General features: G+C 39.3%; 1 protein-coding gene across 1 annotated transcript in view; it reads right to left on the reverse strand.

The window, feature by feature from the left end:
- The window catches only part of REEP3 (receptor accessory protein 3), a 97558-nt gene extending 77537 nt beyond the window's left edge, over window positions 1-20021 (reverse strand). The window contains exon 1 of the mRNA XM_060642652.3: window positions 19486-20021. Coding sequence (XP_060498635.2) covers window positions 19486-20006 — 521 coding nt within the window. The 5' untranslated portion in view covers window positions 20007-20021. The remainder of the gene's footprint in view (window positions 1-19485) is intronic.
- Between the last annotated feature and the right edge of the window lie 2908 nt (window positions 20022-22929).

The raw sequence follows: 22929 nt of genomic DNA on the forward strand, positions 1-22929 counted from the left end.
CAATTTCCCTTTTCATGTGCAACAGAATCATGAGCTAGACTTTTTCCCGAAGCCATTAGGTATTGGGGTGGTTTGTCAAGCAGCAACAGATCACTGAAAGCAGCCGGGAACTCCAGGTGGCCCTGGTAGCGGTGAGCACAGACTCCCGAGGGCATGGAAGTCCAGGTGAATCAATACTGCCTGACGAATGGCTGTGGAGCAAGTAGGCATAATAAAGCACAGGAAAGGTGGCATCGATGGCACAAGGAACAGCCAGAGCAAGAAGAGTGTATGCAGGTAGCAACTATATAGGTGGCACCCTATACCCTTAAATGTACCCAGAGACACAGAAGTGAAGAACTGAGGTCTTACCTAAGTTAGATTGATTAGGATTTGTAATCTATTAGACTAAGGGTCAACTGTTAAGGTGGCCTTACTGAAGTTTACTTAAGGTTCACAGTTGGGTGTTGAGAGAACAGGAAGATATAAAACAAAACTAAACTAAGTCTGTGTTTCCTCCTCTTTCATTTCTTTGTAACTCTAATGACATTTAATGGAAGAGTCGCAACTTTGAAATACTCATTAATGCCTTGCTGTAATGCAAACATACTGTTTTAAGGAGCAAGGACTGATAGATTTCTGCGTAGGCTCATGTTGGTATAAAGGACATTCACACAGAATGTCACATTTGTGCCTCAAGCAACCTGAGTTAATCAAGAACAGAATTATCTACATTTTAGGGATGAAGTAAAGTCCTACTACTACAATTGACCCTTGAACCACACAGGTTGAACCAGGTGGGTTCACTTACATGTGGATTTGCTTCGATATAGTACAGTAAGTATAAATATATTTTCTTATGATTTTTAAAATTTTCTTTTTTCTAGTCTACTTTATTGTAAGAATATAGTATACAAAATACATATAACATACAAAATCTGTGTTAATTGTTAATGTTATTGGTAAGGCTTTCAGTCAGTAGTAGGCTATTAGTATTTAAGTTTTGAGAGAGTCAAATGTTCTACACAGATTTTCAACTGTGCAGTGGTCAGTGTCCCTAACCCCTGCGTTGTTCAAGGGTCAACCGTACTAAGAAGTAGTGATGTCACTTGTAGTGACTCAAAAGGATAATGATAATGTGAGGTTGCATTTTATGAAACTCTGAATTCTGTAAATTAGAAATAATGACATGAAAGTATTTGTATTTTTACCTTATGCAAAAAAGCCTGAAATGTGTAGCCACAGAGTTATTAGAATTTCACAATAATTTTAAAGCAGGCTGAAGAAAAGATTAAATCTTGTTTTTATACTGCTGCCAGAGAGCAGTGCCATTTTAGCTGGCAAAAAGAAATACCTATCCTTTGTTGAGACCTTATTATTATGAAATCCCGAAGAACTTAAACATCATGTAAAATGCTACCAGCTTATAAGCACCCAATTCTGTCCCTAGTATAACTGGAGTTTCTTAACCTTTAAAAAATACTTTTCTGTATAATAAATGTTAGAATAAAAGCCATTAGTTTTTGTTAAGTTCTGTTGGCAGGTGGTTTTCCTTCTCTATCTAACACATACTGCTATTTGGGTTTAAATGCTACCACTTAAAAGATTTTAGTCTTGTTTGGTATTAAAAGTTGAGACTATAAAATAAAGGCATTTATTTTTCTGAGGGAAACTATTAAAACTAATCTTTGATTTAAAGAATACATATTTTAAACAGCAACATATTTAAAGAATGTTTTTAAACAGAAATGTTCATATTTTTAATAGATACATTACCAAAAAGAACAAAGAAATCTAAAACTCACCCCCAGATGTGCTCCCCAGACATAATGATACCATTTGATGATCCAAACATCTCTTTCAGTATTATTAGTGGAGAAAGAAGATTGATAAAAAGGTATGTAAAATGGGATCTTAAAATAGATGGCATTTAAAATAACCCCAATTTTGTTTAATTGAACAGATGATAAATAAAACTGAAGGAATAAATAAAATCTTATTTAAACAGCCGAAGTGTCAGAACCTCAAGTAATCCTTTGATTTTAAGAAAAGGAACACGAAAGGCTGGTGCTCCAGCTCCAAACAGCATCTGGCTTTCTCCCATGAAGGATGAAATTTGCCTCGAGCTTCCTCCCATCCTCCCCCTGCCTCCAGATTTCCATTACCTATTATATTTTTAGCCACTCGTAACACATTCTAATCGACAATATTAATTCTATGGATGCTTTTAAAGGCAAGGAATGATTTTAGATGAATTTAAAAATAAATATAAATCCCCACACCAACAAATTTTAAAATGATCTTTTTAAGGCAGTGTAAATTGTGCAGCGCTGCAAATGTGCTATTTAGCCAATCTGACAAATGTGATATTTGCTAGACTTTGTTTCACACGCTAGCTGGGAATATGAAATGCATTTCCAAGGTGGATTTCATGAAGTAGTACTACAGAGAATGCTGTGATAAAATCCAGACATTCCATCCACTACATTCCTTTCCTCTAATACTTTTGTAATTCAATCTAAAAGGACAAGCAAATCTGTCTGAGACGATTACTGCTGTATAGACTACTAATGTTGCTTATTGCTAGGCTTCAGATAAGTATTTTCTAGGTATTCAAATATCATGAAATCACTGAAAACCAAACTAAGGATATTCTACAATTTTTCTCTCCTTGTTTTAAAATGGTAACAATTCATGGCCACCTGCGTGGCTCAGTCAGGCTCAGTCAGTTAAGCATCCGACTTCAGCTCGGGTCATGATCTCACAGCTCATGAGTTCCAGCCCCGTGTCAGGTTCTGTGCTGACAGCTCAGGGCCTGGAGCCTGCTTTGGATTCTCTGTCTCCCTTTCTCTCTCTGCCCCTCCCCCGCTTGTGCTCTAGGTCTCTCAAAAATAAATAAATGTTGAAAAAAAATTTTTTTAAATGGTAACAATTCAGCAGCTCAATTCTGTTATAGTTTCCTGACACTACTATTTCTCAAAATCCTCACTAGGTTTTCTATTTCATAATCTCCAGTGTAAAGATTTTCAAGCTAGTACATTCTAATTGCTTGAGGAACTTTTAAAACTAAGGATGTCCAGGCCTTATGCCAGATCAATTAAGTCAGAATCTTTGAGAATGGGGTCTAGGAAAGGTGTTTTAAAAATCTTTTAAATACCATACAGTGCCTTGTGAGTTCTTATTCTAAATAAAGAATCCAAAGCATCTCTATGTAATTGAGCTACTCTCAATTAAAACTGTCAGAAACAGTGAAAATAATTTTATTAGGATTTTTAAGAAGTGAATGTTATCGTTGTATCAACCATATTTCTCAGAAACAGCATTAATTTTCAACATTTGTAAAGCTATATAATTGCTTTTCTGGTCCAAAGCCATAATTTTAAAGTACCCCATTATACAAAACTTCTTTTTATTTTATTTTTTATCCTTTTGAGGGGGGTGAAGGGAACACGGTAAAGAAAAAAAAAACATCCACAATTTATTCTCCAACAATACAGAGAAGACAAACTTCTTTTTAAAGGGTAAACAGGGTTAGGAAATCTTGTCTGATTATTGGGACGTTTTAGGATTACTTTGAGGGATTAAATGTTAGCAAAACGTAAGACTGACAAAACAATAAAACAAGAATCTGGCAAAGAGTAAAAGGAATAAATGGTCATTGATTTCAGAGCTCATTTGTAGGTGAACTTTTTTTTTCATTTGTTTTTTAGCTTATCCCAGTTTCCAAATCTTTGACTGTTTGTATTAGTTCCATTTTATTTCATGAATTTCCAATCATGTTTCATATGAAATGTTCCATAATAACCCACTTCATTTATCCCCCTAGTACATGCTAGGCTTTGGGCAGCATCATGCACTTGTTACAGAAGCTAATTGATTCATTTTCTGATTTCCTTCTTCTTATACCGTTCTCCCCAAATCCTCCAGGATTCCTCATCAAACAGAATTCTTTCACATTAAAAAAAAAAAGTATTATTTAAACTAAGTTGGCAATCTTGTTGGTATTTCTGGGAGATGCTAGGCTAGTACAGAATTATGGATAACTTTTGAAGTTAAAGCTACTAAATTTATTTACTTTGCATTCTCAAACTAGAAAAACATACAGACAAATCTCCAAACCTACTAGCTAATCATCTCACAATCATGTTCCTGAGATACTGCAGGGTTCTGAACGTCCTCCTCTACTAACCAAGTGAACACAGCACGTGGAATGACAAGGGAGCAAGGGGACAGCCTAACAGGCCAAATAAATCCTGGCCATCAGTGGGTGACAGATGTCTTAGCCAGATCACCCCCACAGCAATGTTGACCACATGGAAAACACACAGCTCACTATTCTTTTCCATTTTCTTCCTTTTCTATAAATGAGGTTCAGCATGCATAAGAAATCAGAGCTACACATTGGTATAAAAGGTTACTATTAGACATTACTCCCCTTGATAGGTTCAGACCCATCCCATGTTCTAGGACACATACCCCTCCTTAGTACTAGGCTTAGTACTAGGCTTTGAAACACATAACCTTAAAGTTAAATTATTCTTCTGTAGGCATTAGGGAGTTTCAAGTAACATAAAATTTCTGACCAGCTAAACTCAAAACGGACAAGCAACATCATTAGAACACAAAGCATACTATAGAGTTGAGACTATTATTCTGCATTTCAACAGTAACACTCTCTTAGGTCTGGTTTAGTCTAGAAGTAGCTATAGTGAAGGCACATTAATTTATACATTTTTTAGACATCGAGTTGCTTTTTATAGCAACATCCCACATATCAAACATGAAAACTGTCATCTGAAAATAAGTGGGGGGAAAAAAACAAGAAAACTCCTAAGTGTTTATGTACCTACTTCTAGAACCCCAAAAATCCTTTGGATACATAAGAAATTGGACATTCTTCATTGGACTCCTACCAGCTTTAAGAAAAAGAAGGAACTAGAGACAGCCTGCCTGGCAATTTCATAGGGGTTCTGGCCTTCTGTTCATAAACTCTTTGTGACAGGTGCGGCCCCATCCCTCCCTCCATCTGGGGCCTGGCTAAGCACTAAAACTGGCCTCTCCACCAGCAAGAAGCATATGGGCTGGGGCAGGGGCAGCCTCTCCTTTCTGATGGTATCTGCTCCCCGTTGTCTAAGCTTGTCCCTTTAGTTTCTGTATCTTTGTCCTCACTGTGTTGAGCATTTTTGAAACCTAACAGTTGATATGAAGAAACCAGGACACATGCTTCTAATTTATGAAGCGCAACGAAGTGAATCAGTCATCCAAAATCAAGGTAGAATACCACCATTACCATTGCTTCTGAGCTTTTTCCTCTGCTAGGATATTCCCTCAGGGGTTACTTTGATCCTAAAATTTGCATTTATCATCCTCTTTTTGGAAAAATAGGTTTGCCATATATGTATTTATGTCCTATATTGTTTAGTTTTACCTTTGTTGGGGTCTTTAAACCTGACCTATGTCCTCTATCTCCTGTCCCCTTTAATTTTGGTCTTCTATATCATACTAAATGTAATCCCATCTGGCTTGTTTTTAAAAAACAAAACAAAACACTATAATTTCCCTAACAGTCATCCATGTTGATATTTATAAAGTGGTACCACATTCAGTTTTGTTGCTGTGTAATATTCCATTATGTAAAAATTACAACATTTACCCAGTCTCCTCTTCGTGTAATACTTTGTAGTATACTTTATAGATTCCTGCTTTAAGAACTTTCCTAGAAATATTCTTGCAAATGTCTCCTGGTGCAGGTATTAAGGTCTACTGAGCAGTGGAATTGCTGGGTCAAAGGGTATGTGAATGATGAACACTGTAAGTTTCCATGACTTCCTCTCCTGTCATTCCCAAAAATGTTGCTCTGCCCATCCTTGCCAACACTTGGCATTTTCAGACTTCTTAATTTTTGCAATCTAGAATGTGTGAAATGGAATTTCAATGTGGTCTTAATTTACATTTTCTTGAAAACTAATGAGTTTTGCGATTCTTTTTATATGTGCAGTTGCCATTGGTTTCATCTTCTAGGAGATGCCTTTTACTTTTGTCCATTTTTTTTTTTTTTTTTTTTAGATCGCTTATTTTCTTATTGGTTTTAAGGAATTCTTCACATTTTCCATCCTACTTTGTCATATATATTACAAAATGGTCTTCGTTCTTTACCCTTACTGGGCCACAATTCTAGTGCTGGCTTCCATTACATCCTCCTCCCCAGCCCTTAAGTTACTGAGGAATTGAGAAAAAAGAAGTATGGGTTTCTAAGCAGAGTTTTAAAACACATATCCTGAAGAGGATATTTAAAATAATTGGGTATTTTTTCCACAGAAATTAGCAAAGATAAAATCATCAGGGATAGTGAAGGTGGTAGAAATAGACATTCAACTACTGCTGGTGAGAATGTAAAGTGAATCTCGATCCTGTTAAGGGTGGTGATACCTGAGTACACACATTTGACAACACTCACTGAAATTATGGCATGCAAATTCTATTACATGGGGAAATGGTGAGGCATATTGGCTAAGGTCTGGTGCTTGAGCTAGACTGCAACTTAGCTCTGTCACTTAGTGAGTTATATGACCACCCTGGGCAGGTTATTTCACTTCGCTAAGCCTTCAGTTTCTTGATGGCAAAATGAGGATAATAGCACTAACTACATTATTAGGGCTATTGTGAGAGAGAAGTATATTTGTGTAAAAGTGATTAAAATAAGGTCTGATGTAGCAGACATATGTTAGGCTGTACCATCAATCATTTATGGTTTCTTGTAGAGTCCGAAAAGTTCTTCCCTTTCGTAACCATAATGATATTCTTTGACATTTTCTTCTAAAAGTGTAAACATTTTCGTTTTTTCACCTACAGGCAGGTAGTCCACTTATAATTTATTTTGGAGTTTGCTGTGAAATAAGGATGTATTTTATTCTTTTTTCGGAGAGATGACCAAGTTGTCACAACACTACTTACTAAGTTACCCAACATTTCCTGCTGACTTTGAACACCAGTCTGTCATATCAGATTTCCACGTGTGCTGGGTTAGTTTCTGGATTCTCGACTATGTTCCCTTAAGTTTACTGTCAATCATTGTGCCAACTCTATATTGTCTCAATTACTACAATATTATAATCAACCTTGATAGGTAATAGGACAGGTCTTCCTTCCTTGTTCTTTATAGCTATCTCGTTGATTGCTGGGCTTTTGCTCTCTCCTGTGAACTTTAAATAATTGGTCTGTTAGGTCCCATGAAAACAAAAACCATAAAAATTCTGTTGGAATCCCAGTGAAATTATAGATCTACTTGGAAAGAATTGATAATTATCAGCTAACACTGATCCATTAACATGGGCTATCCATTTACTCAGACCTTCTTTTATCTTTCAATCATGTTTTACAACTTTCTTTATAGTTTCATCCCCAGTGTTACAGACTCTTTTATTTTTTATTAAAAAATTTTTTTAATGTTTATTTATTTTTGAGAGAGAGAGAGAGTGAGTGTGAGGGGGGGGGGCAGAGAGAGAGAGAGAGAGAGAGAGAGGGAGACACACAGAATCCCAAGCAGGCTCCAGGTTCTGAGCTGTCAGCACAGAGCTCGATGTGGAGCCTGAATTCGTGAACCACAGGATCATGATCTGAGCTGAAGTCTGACACTTAAGCGACTGAGCCACCCAGGTGCCCCACAGGCTCTTTTACCAGGAGAGATGTAATCTGTGTACCTTTACTGTCATTACTGACCTAGGTCCTCCATCTCCTGTCCCCTTTAATTTTGGGCTTCTATATCCCTATAGCCTCCTCTTTCCCAACCCCGCTCTGTTTGAAAACTACAAATTAATATCCTTTTAAATTATCATCTCTCTGCACATGACACAGATAGTCACGCCTTTATTTAGAGTGAGAGGAAAAATAAGACATAGAGAGAAAGGTGAGGCAAGCATAAAGGGGAGGACAAGAGATAATGGTGATGGTGGAGAGCAGAGCTGAGCTCTTCAAAGAAAGGGGGCTGCGTGCTTTCCTTCCTCATGCTGTTCCTTCTCTCATCACATGCTCCGAGGGCATTGAGGTGGTGGCACTTCCAAGCAGTGGGTTGTATCATCTGCAGCGTTTCCTTTATATTTCTCAGTCATTCGAGGTAACCAAGGCCTCTTTTTAATTGTAACTATTTCTGTTAAAACGGCTTACCACTTTTGTTTTTCTCATTAGTTGTAGGTGAGCTATTTTAGTTCAAACACTACAAGAACTTGTCACTAGCAAACATTTAAGGTAATGTGGTATAGATTCACTAGAAAACAGTATACTTTATTTCTTAAACTTAGGAGACCATTTGCAACAAAGCCATATTTGCCTCATGTTTACCACACAAAATAATACAAGACTTAGGATTTAGAAATGCCTAAAAAAGCATTTAATCATAATTTAAAAAGCATTAACTGTGCGTGTGTGTGTGAGCGGGGGAGTTTATCTCCAATTTGCATTTCTGTCATTCAACTTGGCAAAGGAAAACACCAGATACCCTTTCAGAATATTTTTACACAAAGCTTTCAGGCCACTTTTCTCACATAATTTATTTTAACACCTTAATGTTTTCAGATTAAGATTTACACACTTCTAAGGCCCCTTTATATGGATCTAGAGGTGTATCTTTAAAGGGTACCTTTCACCTATCCATTAATGATCCATTAAACACCTTAAAACCACCAACATTTCTATTTGCAAGATTAACTTACGTATATAAAGTGAAAATTAAAAGGCCTTATGTTTCAGAAAACCATAAATAAAAACTATGGTTGATGAAATTAATGATTTAAAAAATGTAAATAAATAAATATTGAATGGACAACTGGAAAGTTTGTTCAGTAATCCTGAGATGAATCAGCATCTGAACAGAAAACAAAGACCATAGGCACAAAGCAGCAAGGAACTGATCATGGCAAAATTAACCCCCTTAGGCAAATATCACCAAATTCTCTTCTGTTCTCATATCTGCACTTTTTAAAAATGTTTTATTTATTTTGAGAGACAGAGAAGGTGGGGGGGGGGGGAGGGAGGGAGGGAGAGAAAGAGAGAGAGGGAGGGAGAGAATATCCCAGGCAGGCTCTGTGCTTTCAGTGCAGAGCCTGATGTGGGGCTCGATCCCACAAACCCACGAGATCATGACCTGAGCTGAGATCAAGAGTCAGATGTTTAACTGACTGAGCCACTCAGGCACACCCTGCCCCCACCCCGCCCCCTGCACCTTCTTTAAATTCACAGTCAAGAATGTCTACTGCTTGGTGCACCTGGGTGGGTCAATGGGTTAAGTGTTCGACTTTGGCTCAGGTCACAGTCTCCCGGTTTGTGAGTTCAAGCCCCACACTGGGCTTGCTGCTGTCAGCCTGTCAGAGCGGAGACCACTTCTGGTTTTCTGTCCCCCCTCTCTCTACCCCTCCTGCCTGCACTCTGCCAAAAGTAAATAAATATTTAAAAAAGAAAATAAAAGGATGCTACAGCTCATTGTTTCTGTGGGCCTCTGGAAGTTTAAACATGGAAAGGAAGTCCCATTTATCCACTTTACAGTTTTGATGAATGTGTATTCTAAATTTTGGGAGTCCTGAAAATTAGTGATTAAAGTTTGATGATGAAAAAGTGTCACATTGGCAGAATCTTTAGCATATCATTTATTCAGTGCTGTATATATTCATGTTATTTTTTAATACCAAATAATGCCGCTTATTATTCATCACAGATATTCACTTAGTACAAGGTTAATGTATTCATTTATTTAAATATTCAAGTAGTTTTTTTACGCTTTAGATTTTTATTTTATTAAATTTTTACAGTACAGTTGACACTAATGTTACATTAGTTTCAGGTATACAACATGGTGATTCAACTTCTTTATACCTTATGCTGTGCTTACCACCAAGTGTAGCTACCATCTGTCACCATGCAACCCTATTACATCACCATCGATTATATTCCCCATGCTGTAACTTTTATCCCCTTGACTTTTTCATTCAGTAACTGGAAGCCTGTCTCTCCCCCTCCCCTTCACTCATTTTGCCCAGTCCCTCCCCCCCCACCTCCCTTCCCTTTGCCAACCATCAGTTGGTTCTTCGCAAATAAGTAGTTTTATTAAATACAAAGTCAGCACTTCACAGCTTCTCACTGAAAAGTAATCTATCTATGGTTCTCCACTGGAAGCATACAAGTCATAAAAGGCAAGATCTTCAGCAAGGGTTCTACTCTCCCTTTCCTGCTTCAAGTGATAGACAACACACTGTTCTCATGAGGTTGTCCGTCTCAATGGTGAACAACTCTGGGTATTTGAAAGCTCTCCCTTATCTACTGAATTAAATTCTTCCTTATAACATCCACTTATTGCTCTAACCTGGTGTTCACAAGAAGAAAAAAATCAGTACTCTCTCCCTCATGTGACAACTCTTAAATTAAGACAGTTATTTTGTTAGTCATTAATTTTTCTCCTTTTCTGATCCAATCCCTAAAACTTCCTTGGCTTTTTAGTTTTTCTCAGGATATGTAAAAGATATTGTTTTAAGTTGAATTGTGCCCTCCAAAAAAGATATGAAGGAGTCCCAATCTCCACTACTTCGAATAGTGACCTAATTTGGAGACAGGGTCCTTAAAGAGGAAATCATGTTAAAAGGAGGTAACTAGCATGGGCTCTAACCTACTGTGACTTACGTTCTTTATAAAAAGAGAAAATTTGGACACAAAGACCTTCACAAAAATGAAGGCAGAGATGGGTGTCATGAATCTACCAGCCAAGGAATGACAAAGATTGCCAGCAAACCACCAGAAGCTGAGAGAGTGAGTCTTGGAACAGATTTCCTCCTCACAGCCCTCAGAAGGAACGAAGGAACCTATTGATACCTTTGCCTTGACTTTTAGCTCCCAGAACTGTGAGATAATAGATTTCTGTTGTTCAGGCCACGAGGTTTGTGGTATTTCATTATAATAGCCCCAGCAACCTAACACATTTCTCAGAAATGTGACATGATAAAAGGTTAAGGAAACTTGTCACAGCAGAATGCTTGGTTTTATTTACAGGTGAAAATAATTCTTTCCTAAAATAGACTTATTATTCCTTGGAAACATAAAAGGTCTCAGCATTAATATATTTGAATACTTCCTGAAATTATGTTTTGAACTACTGGTTAGTACAAACCTATTATGTTTAGTTTTTTCCTATGACTTTTGCTTTCATGATTTCCTTAGTATCTATGCTTTTGCAGAGCTGATGAAACTGTTAAAAGTAAGGACAGCAAATACTGGTAACTCTCAGCTCTGTATTCAAATCTTCGTATCTGAACAACTTTTAGGACCAAGAAAACTGTAACTTGTAAACTACAATTTACAAATTTAGAAAATAAGGAATAAGACCATTGATGGGGAGAATATGTGATTATATAAATTATTTTCAAAGTATACTATATCAGTGATTCTCATCAATTTTGGGAACTTCTCTGTAAATACTGAAATAGAAATTAATTTTGAGGGGTCCCCGGGTGGCTCAGTCAGTTAAGTGTCTGATTCTTGATTTCAGCTCAAGTTCGTGATCTCAGGAACTGTGAGATTGAGCCCCTCATCAGGTTCTGTGCTGACCGCATGGAGTCTGCTTGGATTCTCTCTTTCCTTCTCTCTCTAGTCCTCCCCCACCTGTGTTCTCGCTCTCTCTAAATAAATAAACTTAAAAAAATTAAGATCAGCAACAGAGTTTTATACAGAAAATTCTTAAGCAAGAGATATCCTGAGACACTTATAAATTTCCAAGTATCATTATAGCCTGTAATTTCTCCCACAAAGTACACAGAAGCAGCAAACAAAGCCATTTTCAAATGGAAATGCTGAGCGAACCATGCCTTATAAGGGCTCACTCTAGTTGAACTTTCTGTAATGATGGAAATGTTCTATTTCTGTGCTATCCAATAAGGTAGTTACTAAGCTTGAATGCCTACTGAACACTTGAAATGTGGTGTGACTGAAGAATTTAATGTTTAATTTAACTATCTAAATAGCCACAAGGGACCAGTGGCTTCCATATTGAACAGCACAGGTTTCTTCTCTTTTCACTTAACACAGTGGTTCTCAGCTAGTGGCAATTCTGCCCACTAGTGACCTACGACAATATCTGGAGACATTTTTGGCTGTCACAGTTGGGAGGTGCCAATGGCATCTAGTGGGCAGAGGCCAGGGATGCTGGTAAAACATCCTACGGTGCACAGGACAGGCATCCCCAAGTAAGGATTACCCAGTCTAAAATGTGAAAAGTGCTAGGTTAAAAAACTTAGACATATTTAAAAGATCTTCAAATGAAATAAAAAATATTTAGAATAATATACAGCCATTCATAATGATATTCAAACATTAGCTAGTCTGCTATTGAAATCTTTTGCTCAATATTTCCAACCTAACGGCTGTTTTCTCTGTCCATAGTATCTTAGCGAGTATGCTACTTCACCTGATTTTCCATCCTAGCAGCCTTTGTAAATTTAACATGACTGAAGCTGGTAACTTTACTTCAGAAATAGCGAGCGATAAGTATGCATAAATGCTTAACAGTTTTGTGAATGTGAAAACACTTATAACAGAATAACTTTTACTTAAAAAAAATTTTTTTTAATGTTTATTTGTATTAGAGAGAGAGAGAGATGTGTAAGCAGGAGAGGGGCAGAGAGAGAGGGAGACAGAATCTGAAGCAGGTTCCAGGCTCTGAGCTGTCAGCATAGAGCCCAACATGGGGCTCGAACTCACAAGCAATGAGATCATGACCTGAGCTGGAGTTGGATGCTTAACTGACTGAGCCACCCAGGTGCCCCTAGAATAACTTACTTTTAACCTTTCATTTAACCTCAGAAATACATGAAAGGGCTAGTTTAGTGCAAATACATAATCAATGACCTAAAAAGCTCATGTTCTGCTAACGGAGACTCACCAGTAATCTTTTTCCACATGACAAAACAGTAATATATTTACGATATTTAAATTACCCATTTATGCCATGATTATTGTAATATACTCTTTATTTGAACATTACAATCTACACCAAAAGGAGAGAACATGGAAATATCCAAACTAAAAGGGCTCAAAAATCCAGTGGAAAAAGAAGTTATTAAAATAGCTGCAGTAACAAAAAGTGAACAGAAGCAAACTGTTTCTGAAATGAAGGCTAATAAAGGAATCTTGTTGAAGTTCTGGCCTAGGCAATGAAAGCAAGACCCAATAGTTTAGGATATGTTTTCTGTCTCAATGAAGGAAGACAGAAAGGATGACCTCTTGGAGGGCATTTATGACAAATTATATTTTTAAGATTTTAACTTTTCCAATGTCCTTGAAAACATTGCTCCTATTTACTTTATTTCTCATTGCCTAACAGCAATTTCAGTAAGCATCCTATTCTTAGACATAGCTCCTAATTATTTGTTATTCACATGACAAATCTCATCAAAACTGGAAAACAAAATCTACCTTAACCTAATTGAAAGATGATATTTTAGCCATCACTGAGATTTTACAACTATTTGAAAGTATGTAAAGCACATATAAAGGAAGAGAAATATCACTTACAGATTGTGACTGACCTCAAACTTCCACAAGGATTTAAAAAGTACTCAAGATGTTTTTCATTAATCCTATCACGATCTTAACCCACAAAGGGGAGAAACAGGATGCCGTTATAATGATGCATTTAAGAGATGATGCTGGCTTGGACTACAATAATGTAAGAAAGGTGATGAAAACTATATTTTGAAGGTATAGAGTCAACAAGATTTGCTGTAGGATTCAATGCAGGTAATGAGAGAAAAACTGGAATCAAGGATGATCCCAAGGTTTTTGGCCTGAGCTACTGGAAGGACTGAGTTGACATTAATTGAGCTGGTGCAGGCTGCCAGGGTAGCCACACTGGGAAGGACATTCAGAAGCTCAGTGTTGGATATCTTAAGTTCAACATGACTCTCAGATGTTTCCAAGTAAGGTAGGCACCTGAAAAATAGGATCATGAGTTCAGCACAGAGGTCTGGGTTGGAGATGTAAATTACGAGTCCTTATAGAAGATAAAAAAAATTCTAGGAACTGAGCTCCTGGACCTGCCAACTTTAATCAGTCAGGGCATGTGGAGGAATGTGGCAGGGAGACAGAGAAGGGAGGGAGTGGTCGGTGAGTTGTGAAGAGTACAAAAACAAGGCTTCTTGGAAACCAAGTGAAGAGAGCATTTCAAGGACAGAGTGAGCAACTGTACCAAAAGTCCTGGTAAGTTAGGTGAGGACCAGACAGTTTGGTCATGTAGAAGTCACTGATGACTTAGAGAACAGGTATTTCAGTGGAATGGTTGGTGGTGGCAAGGCCTACATGGTGTGGGTCTGAGTGACCCGAAGGAAGTGGAGAAAGTGTATATGGACTGCTCTTTTGAGGAGTTTTTGCTTTAAAAGGAGGGGGAGAAATGGGATAATAAGATGAAAAGTATAGCAGGCTGAAAGAGTTTTTTGTTAAATGGGAGAAATGACATCATGTTTTTGCCTGCTAAAAAGAAAAATCTAGGAGAGAGGGAAAGTATGCTAGAAAGAAGGGGGAAAGCTGCTCGAGTATGGTTTTTAAGGTATACAATTTAGACTTTATAGATAGCCATTAAATATAATTGAGAAGGATCAACTTACTTCTGACAGATAATAAAAGTATCTAGAGTGATTGGTATTCTATATTTAGAGGTGAAAAATAAATCACAAAGTAAAACATGAACAAGTTGAACTGTCTTAAAACTATAAATTTTCTCTTCAACTAAAAACAAAATCTCTAAAGAGAAGTGTAATTAGATTGAGAAACATCTGCATCAAACATGACTTAAGGTTAATTAAGTAAGGAGCTCAGACCAACAAGTAAATTATCCAGTAACCAAGAGTTAAAGTGCTAAAGTACATACTGACCATTTGTACAACATGAGATACGATATATATTAGGACAAATATTAAATGTGGTTAATAAGAAATAAAATACAAAAGAAAACAATGAGATCTATTATATATATTAAGAAAATATGAAAAAATTAAAACACCCAAATCTAGCTACACTGTGATAAAGACCGTGATCATACATTGTTGGTGGCCATGTAAAATATTAACATCCTTTGGATAGCAGTTTGGCAGTTCATATCAATAGTCATAAATATTCATATTCATAGCCTTTGACTCCCTTGGATATTCAGCCTAAAAAAATACTTAAAGAGGGGTGCCCGAGAGGCTCATTTGGTTGACCATCTGACTTTGGCTCAGGTCATGATCTCATGGTTTGTGAGTTCAAGCCCCACATAGGGCTGCTGTCAGCACAGAGCATGCTTCAGATCCTCTGTCCCTCTCCCTCTCTCTCCCTCCCTCCCTCTCTCTCTCTCTCTCTCTGCCCCCCCAACTCTTGTGCGTACTATCTCTAAAAAATAAACAAGCATTAAAAAAGAAAATACAAAGAAAAAAAGCATATATAGATGATGTCTGGTATAGTCTTATAATTGTATCAGCATTAGTTATGAAAATAACATATTAAAATGATCTAAAAGCAAAATTAAAAAATGAATGGCTATGAAAATTAGAGTATTGGCCTGATCATAAAAGAGACAGAATGATCTCAGAGAACACATTAGATGCCTACAATATAGTAAGAATAAGAAAACTTTTTTTTTTTTTTAACTGTAATTACAACTATGTCACCTACAATGAGACAAAGAAAGATGTAAATTGAAAACAGTTTAAACATTCAGTATTCTGGGACAGTTGGGGAATATGTTCTTCCTTATCTGGTAACAACTACTAATACTTACTGAATACTTACCATGTGTCCAATGCTGGACTACAGACATAATGTATAGGGACACAGTTAATCCTATGGAGTAGGTTATAGCTAATACATGGCAGGGCTAATATTTGAATTCAGGCAGTCTTTCATCTTGATCTTAACCACAATGATATATACTCAAATTAAGAAAACTTAGAAAAATGGGATTTCTCTTAATCTGTAAGTCATGTTTCAATAGGTAAGGTACAGGTATCACAAATGAATGAAATATCATTTGGTAATCTCAGACTACTAACCTTTAATTTTCAAAAAATATTTTAATATTTGTTTCTTTTTGAGAGAGAGTGTGAGGGACAGAGAGAGAGAGGGAGACACATAATCTGAAGCAGGCTCCAAACTCTGTCAGCACAGAGCCCTATGTGGGGCTTGAACTCACGATCTGTGAGAGTATGACCTGAGCCAAAGTCAGATGCTTAACTGACTGAGCCACCCAGGTGCCCATTCCTTAATAATTGCTAACTAACTTTCAATCTTGCCTGCAAAGTTAAAATTGATTTTAGACAGACTGGGAAAAAAAAAACCCAACAAAAACCAAAAAGCCTTTTCATGGCATTACAGAATGCTAGAGCTGTACAAGAGAATACAGATTAACCAGATCCTTTATTTCCACAGAGAAAGAAACAGGTATCTAATCAGTAAGAGGCTGGTTCAAGGTCATTCAGCTGGTTAATATAACTAAAGCTAGTTCTAAATTCCAGGTTTCCTGATGATAGCCCAATGATACTTCTTTCTATATTATCTTATTCCCCTCCCGCCTAAAAAAATATGTTTTATGTGCACAATAAATGCCAGGCATCACATCTGGTGTGTTTTAATTAAACAAATCTTTTTTTTTTTTAATATATGAAATTTATTGTCAAATTGGTTTCTATACAACACCCAGTGCTCATCCCAAAAGATGCCCTCTTCAATACCCATCACCCACCCTCCCGTCCCTCCCACCCCCCAGAGTTAAACAAATCTTTACAACAGTTTTAAGGAGGTAAATATTATAACCACTTTAAGGTGAAGGCACTGAAGCCCAGATGGGCTTCGTACATTGCCCAGCACCACGCAGCTAGTAACTGGCATCCATATCTGATTCCAAAGCCAGGGTTCTTCCTCCAGTATGTACCACAGGGTTTGGGGAGAAAGTGCTCAAGCACACAGGGAGCTCAGGGTATGGAAGGTCCTTGTGTTCCCTGCCCAATCCACCCAGAGGTTCGTGTTGAGAGAACTGTCTGATCTCTTTTCTTCAGGCTCAAAGCTAGCCGGCTGTTCCAGTGGGTTAAAAAGAATGTGAAATTCTATCTCATGGTGTGAAAAAGGTTTCCAAGTTTGTTTAGATCCTGGGATTGGGCTTTTGTGTCCCTAGAGTACAATCAAGGGAGTAGAAAACATTGAGTGCTTAGAGATCGAGAAATTGAGGACCACAGGGGCAAAATACAATGATGCTTATATTCCTTGACAATTGTGCTTTCTAGTATGCTAATAACTCAATGGCTCATGAAATACATTTCCGTGACCTTTTCTCCCTCACATTTTTGCTTCTTTTCTTTTGTCTCACACTTCAAATTCCATAGATTCTAGCACTGCAAGCTTTAATCTTCTCTCTCCAGTTAGGGAGCCCCCTAAGTGGGCTCCCTGTCTTTAGTGTTTCTTCATTTATAACCATCTCACTCAACAAGGGAGAGAATCTCCCAAAGCAAAGCTACTACTGCCTAACAGAATTTATCACTTTTCCCTTAAATTCCTTGAAAACAGGCCCCACTCTACCTTTCCAGCTTTCTCTCTCAACCAAGTCCCTCAAGTCCTCTGTAACTAATCTAGGTTGTTCCTCTGTGCTTTGGCTCACAATGATCCTTTTATCTGGACTCCTTTACGTTTTCATCTTTGGCTGTCTAAATTCAGAATGTCCTTTAAGGCCCATCTCAAATGTAATCTCCCTTGTTTTTGCTGATTCTCCAACCAGATATAATTCCCTCCTTATCTAACCCCTACAGCACTGGGTGTAACTCTTACAAGATTTGACATTCTCACCTGTACTGCAGGGATCAGTGTATCTGAACTGTCAGTTCCATTAACACCAACACTGTTACTAATGTTTGTGTTATAGGTAACACCTAGAAAAGACATACTCATAGTCAGTGATCCAAAACAAGAATCTGCTTTGAGTAATGCAAACTATATCAAAGTACTTCACAATTTTCTATCTCTTGAAAAAAGAAAATAGGTCAAAGGAAACCAGAGTTAAAAAAAAAAAAAAAAGTACAGCTTCTTAATGGGGCACTTCATTTTCTAGGTGCAGACACAACAGTTGATATACATCTACTAGGTCAAGAAAAGTATGCCTGTATTATGTAAATGACATTCAAAGGCTTAAAAAAAAAAGCCTTAAAAAAATCTGAACACACCTGTAGTATGCTTTTATTTCCTGACTTTTAGTTCTGTACAGATGAAGCAGGAAGCCCTGCAGCTTTAAAACTAGTAACTGTACAGAGGAAGGACAAACCTCATTAAGACGATCAAATGACAAATTTAGAAGGGTACTGCAAATCAGGTAGAATAGGGATGCTGAATGATTCACTCTCAAACAAAAAACCAAATCTCACGGAGAAATTTTCCTTCTCTCCAGTGGAAAACAAAATTTGAAAATTTGGGAATATTATTTTTTCCACATTCTAAAGCTAATTAGAATAGCCTGCTGCCTCACAAAAACATTTCATAAAGGTACTGAGGTAATATTACCCCTACAGAGATCAAGAATAATGAATCCAAGGCCCCCTGACTGTCCCTACGTCATTGTTTACTTTGTGACTTTTTTTTTTCTTTGAAAAGCGGGGGCGTAAGATGGGGGAGAATGGGAGAAAATCAGTTTAAAATGTAGTCAAATACCTTTAGTTGAGTTGCGGTGTTTAATTTTTTCTTATGGACCTGTAGCACTTGCTGGTAAGAGCACAATGAAATTAACTGATAATCTGAATAAAGGCAACAGGCACCTGCAGCCTCTCAATCACTTAGCAAATATTTCCGACAAGAAAGGGCCAGATTCTGCGATCTGGGCGAACAAGCGGGTGTCCCCATTCAACAAGGAGAGTCTCTCTAGGTAAGCTGTAAATCTCGGGGGAAGCTGGAACCTTTCCCAGAGATCTGAGCTAGGAGCGGTCTCAGGTTTTTAGACAAATCTCTCCTCCTACCACACGTGACCGAATGGTATTCAGCAGCCGAGAGAGACACCTCACCGCACCAACCGCGGGATACAAAGGCTCGACGCCGCCGCCGCCGCATCCCTGGGAGGATCGCCGAGCCTCCCGCGCTCAACGCCTGCGGAGCCTGCGCAGGGCGCCGCCGCGAGGCGCGCCGCTCCCGGGCCCACAGGGCGGTGCCGCGCAGCGCGGGGAGCGGGAGCGGGGAGCGCGCGCCGCCTGCCTTGCGCGCCTGCCCGCCCAGCGCTTCGGGAGCAGGGCCGCCGCGCCGCACGCAGCCCGGCCGCGCCGCAGCCGCCGGGCTCTAGTCTGCCGCAGGGAGCTCCGCAGCGACGTGGACCAGGGTGAGGAGGCCGAGGGCCCACAGCCCCCGGGCAGGCCCGAGGCCGGGGCAGCCCATCCCTGCCCAGGCCTGGGCCTTCCCCTCTTCTAGCCCCTACCCCTCCCTACGCCTTCCCGGGACTCGCGCGGGCGGCGGGGCGCCGTGAGCTGCACTTACACCACGGCTCTGGAGATCATCCAGGACACCATCTTCCCGGGGTCTTGCACCCCAGCTAGGGGGCGGGTGGGCGCCGAGCGTGGCGGACCAGGCCGCCAACGGCAGGCCGCGCGCTCGCCGGCTCCTCGCGCTCCCCGGGGCCGCGCTGGCGCCCTCGGGAGCCGGGCCGGGTGTATGCGCGCAGCGGCCGGAGCTGCGCGGCGGTCGGTCCCCCCTCCCGTCCCCGCCCGTCCCCGCCCGCGGCCGAGCCGCCGCCGAGCCAGCCGGCCCCGCCCCTGCACTCCGCTGATAGGCGGCGGCGGCAGCGGCGGTGCGTCGGTCGTGCCCGGGTCTGGGCGGTGGTGCTCCGGGGGCAGGGCGGTCGGGACCCCGGCCGGCGCCGAAAAGCCTCGCGGCCCACACTCCTGAGCTCCAACCTCCACCTCCCTACTCGTTACATCTCTGGGACGCCCACCTGGCGTACAGGGGCCGAGGGAGTGGCCGGAGGCTGAGGCAGGGGACTTGCGGGTAGGGGTTATCATATGTGGGAAAAAATAGCAGGAACTCTATGTCCGGTAGACTCCTCTGGACCTGGCCCTAGATTCTAGGGAGTTAAGATTTTGAGATGTGTTTAGCCACATCGGGTGTCCTCACTATTCACTGAAGCCCAGCGCCCTGGGCATCCTCAAGAGTACGGCATTTTAAGGAAACGTCGGGAGGATCTTTGCACAGGCCTCGGTGTGTGCCAGGAGTCGCGTGGTGCGTGGTGCAATGCAGGGAGGGGCAGAGGAGGGTGGCATTGGATTTCATGTTTGCAGCGGTGGGTGTATTGATACCAGTGTTCTAGGCCTTTCACAGCACCTTTCCCATCACAACATCTGCAAGGCCTGTTTTACAAACACACGTCTGAGCCTGCCAGATACACAGAGTGAAAACTGGGCTTAGGATTCCTGCCTTGCCCTGCTATTTACATTTGTCTTTTTTCAGGGGAGGTTGGGTTACTGCTTACTTACACCTTGAGGTTCTTGTAGATAGCATAATTTCAAGAGATGGAATATAAAAACAGCTTTTGGTGGCGGTACCAAATTGAGAAAATGATCTTCAGGTTTAGTCTTGTCTTTTTTTCCCCCTCCAGTTAAGAAGATGGTGAAAGGTAATTCTAATATTCAGATGGTACGAAGAATAAAGGATGAAATGTGGGCTTCAAGCCTTTAATTAAAGTCCAAGAAAATAGCTTATTCTTTGACCATGTTGTAATTTATTCTTTTTGTTCCTCAGTTTCCCCATAGTAAAAACAGACAAATTATACTGTAGCCTGCCTCTTGCCTTTCAGAGTGACATGAGGCACTGCTAAATAACATGTTTAGGAAGTTCTCCAAATTGCTTAGAAGAAGATCAGGGACATATATAAGATCCTGACTTCCTTTAAGTTCCAAGGTTCAATAAATTTAGTAGTATTTTGATTATTTAAGAAGTGAGCTCAGAAGCTGCTTTCTACTTTTAGGTTAAGTTCTTTTTCTTATTTACTCATTAAGAATATATATTTTAGTTTCAGGGATCTCATTAATGAAAACTTGTATTTGTTTGGAACCTTTTATTTTTGGCTGTTATTTCAAGCATTCTTTGGGGATCAGGTGTGTCACATAAGCACCAGTTTTCTGGAAAACTCTCTTGCCCAGTAAAACTCAAACTCATTTGAATAGTATTTAAATCCATCCATGAACAGGTCCTGAAATGTTTTTAAAACTTGGAATTTTACTGCCTTCCCAACCCTTTTGGACCCCTACCCTTTCCCTAGTTCTCTTTTGGGAACCAAATTATATTTACATGCCCAGTACCTTTGCCTAGATTTCATTTTTTCTTTAATGATTTACTCTCTATTCTCTACCTATTAGAATTCTTGTTTTTCAGTGTCCTATGCCATGAGGATGTTCTTGATTTTCCCCAGTGAGAATTATTCATAATTTTTCCTAGGCCCCTATGATTTATTAGGTGAATTTCTATTTAATGCCTATTTCATTCTGCTTTATATTATGGCTATGTTTTACTGATGTCTAATCTACTGGATCGTAAAACGTTCGAGGATAGATATTGTATATTAGATATTTTTTGTGTTTTCCAAGTCTCTAGGGTAATTGCCCAATGAAAGTTGGAAAGGTTTGAAAAGTTTGTTAGTACAGTTATTCTCTTAATTATTGAAGCTTTATGAAATTTCAGCCTCATACCATAGAGGTCTCTTAAAGATGTCTTTTTTGCATTCTTGGTTTGGCGGTCATCATTCTGAATATTATTTTACTGCATTGTAATATATGCCTTCAGGGGTTGCTGAGATGTGTAAGACTGTTGGCTGCTCTCTGAAATGTCCCTAGGCTGCTGTGTGTTAAATTTCATTTTGTATGCTTATTGTATCTTTGGCCTCCTTCACATGTCACTTTTTGCTGCTCTCAATCTGGAACAGCCTCCTTCTTTATATATCTCAACATGCCATGTGTTGGAAACCACCTGCCCTGTGTTAAGCACATGCTGTTGAGTCAACCTGTATAACCCAAAAAACATAGGTTTATCCCCATTTGATAACATTGGAAACTGAGGGTTAGAGTACTCAGTGCCAATCACCACGTAGCTCACAGGTGGTAGAACTGGAACTCTAATCCATGCTTCCTGAGTGTTCTTCACATTATACTGTGATAGTTAAGTTGTGTCTAAGGAAGTGGGTCTAAATGGGAGGTGCCCTCTTGGAGGAAGTTGGGAGGCAAATTTTTTGTTGTTGGAATGACTGGGGCTAACCACTAGTATTTAATGGGTGGGGACTAGGGATGCTATACTTTTTGCAGTGCATGGGCTATACTGAACAAAGACTGTTCCCAGTGTCCTGTGTGGTTTACCAATATTCTGCCTGACATTTGTGTATGTAACATTCATAATTATCTGAATCTAGAAACTCCCTTTTACATAAAAACTCCTAGTTTTAACTGAGACTGAACTTTGCAGTCTCTGTTTCCACGCGAAAATGTTGCGTGGAAAGGAAGATTTGTTTTGTTCACAACTTGACCAAGGGTTATTTACAGTTTTGGAAAATTGCATCACAAACAACTTTGTTGTCATGTTCACCTGCTAATTACTTTGATATGTCTTCTAGTTCAGTTTTGTTTCAGGATTAACACTGAAATACTTATCTTATTATAAATTATTTTCATTTCCCTTTTACATTTTTATTTAGGGTATAAAGTTTTGTTTGAAGTAGTCTGTAGGAAGATTGTTACTCCTTTCATTTCAGGGTGATAATGCAGAAATTGGAAAATATTTTATGCAGGGGAAACACTTGAGTCTGATATGGTTGAGAATTCTTGGTCTAAATTAAGAGTAAATTCATCTGATGAGGAGTCTCTTATGGACAGTGCCCAGATTTAGTAGTAGGTGTTTCTCATCTCTATATTGGGCCAAATCTTGGATGGTAGAGATCTA

The sequence above is a fragment of the Panthera onca genome, chromosome D2 (genome assembly GCF_046562875.1).
Source record: "Panthera onca isolate mPanOnc1 chromosome D2, mPanOnc1 haplotype 2, whole genome shotgun sequence".
Classification (NCBI taxonomy): Eukaryota; Metazoa; Chordata; class Mammalia; order Carnivora; family Felidae; genus Panthera; species Panthera onca.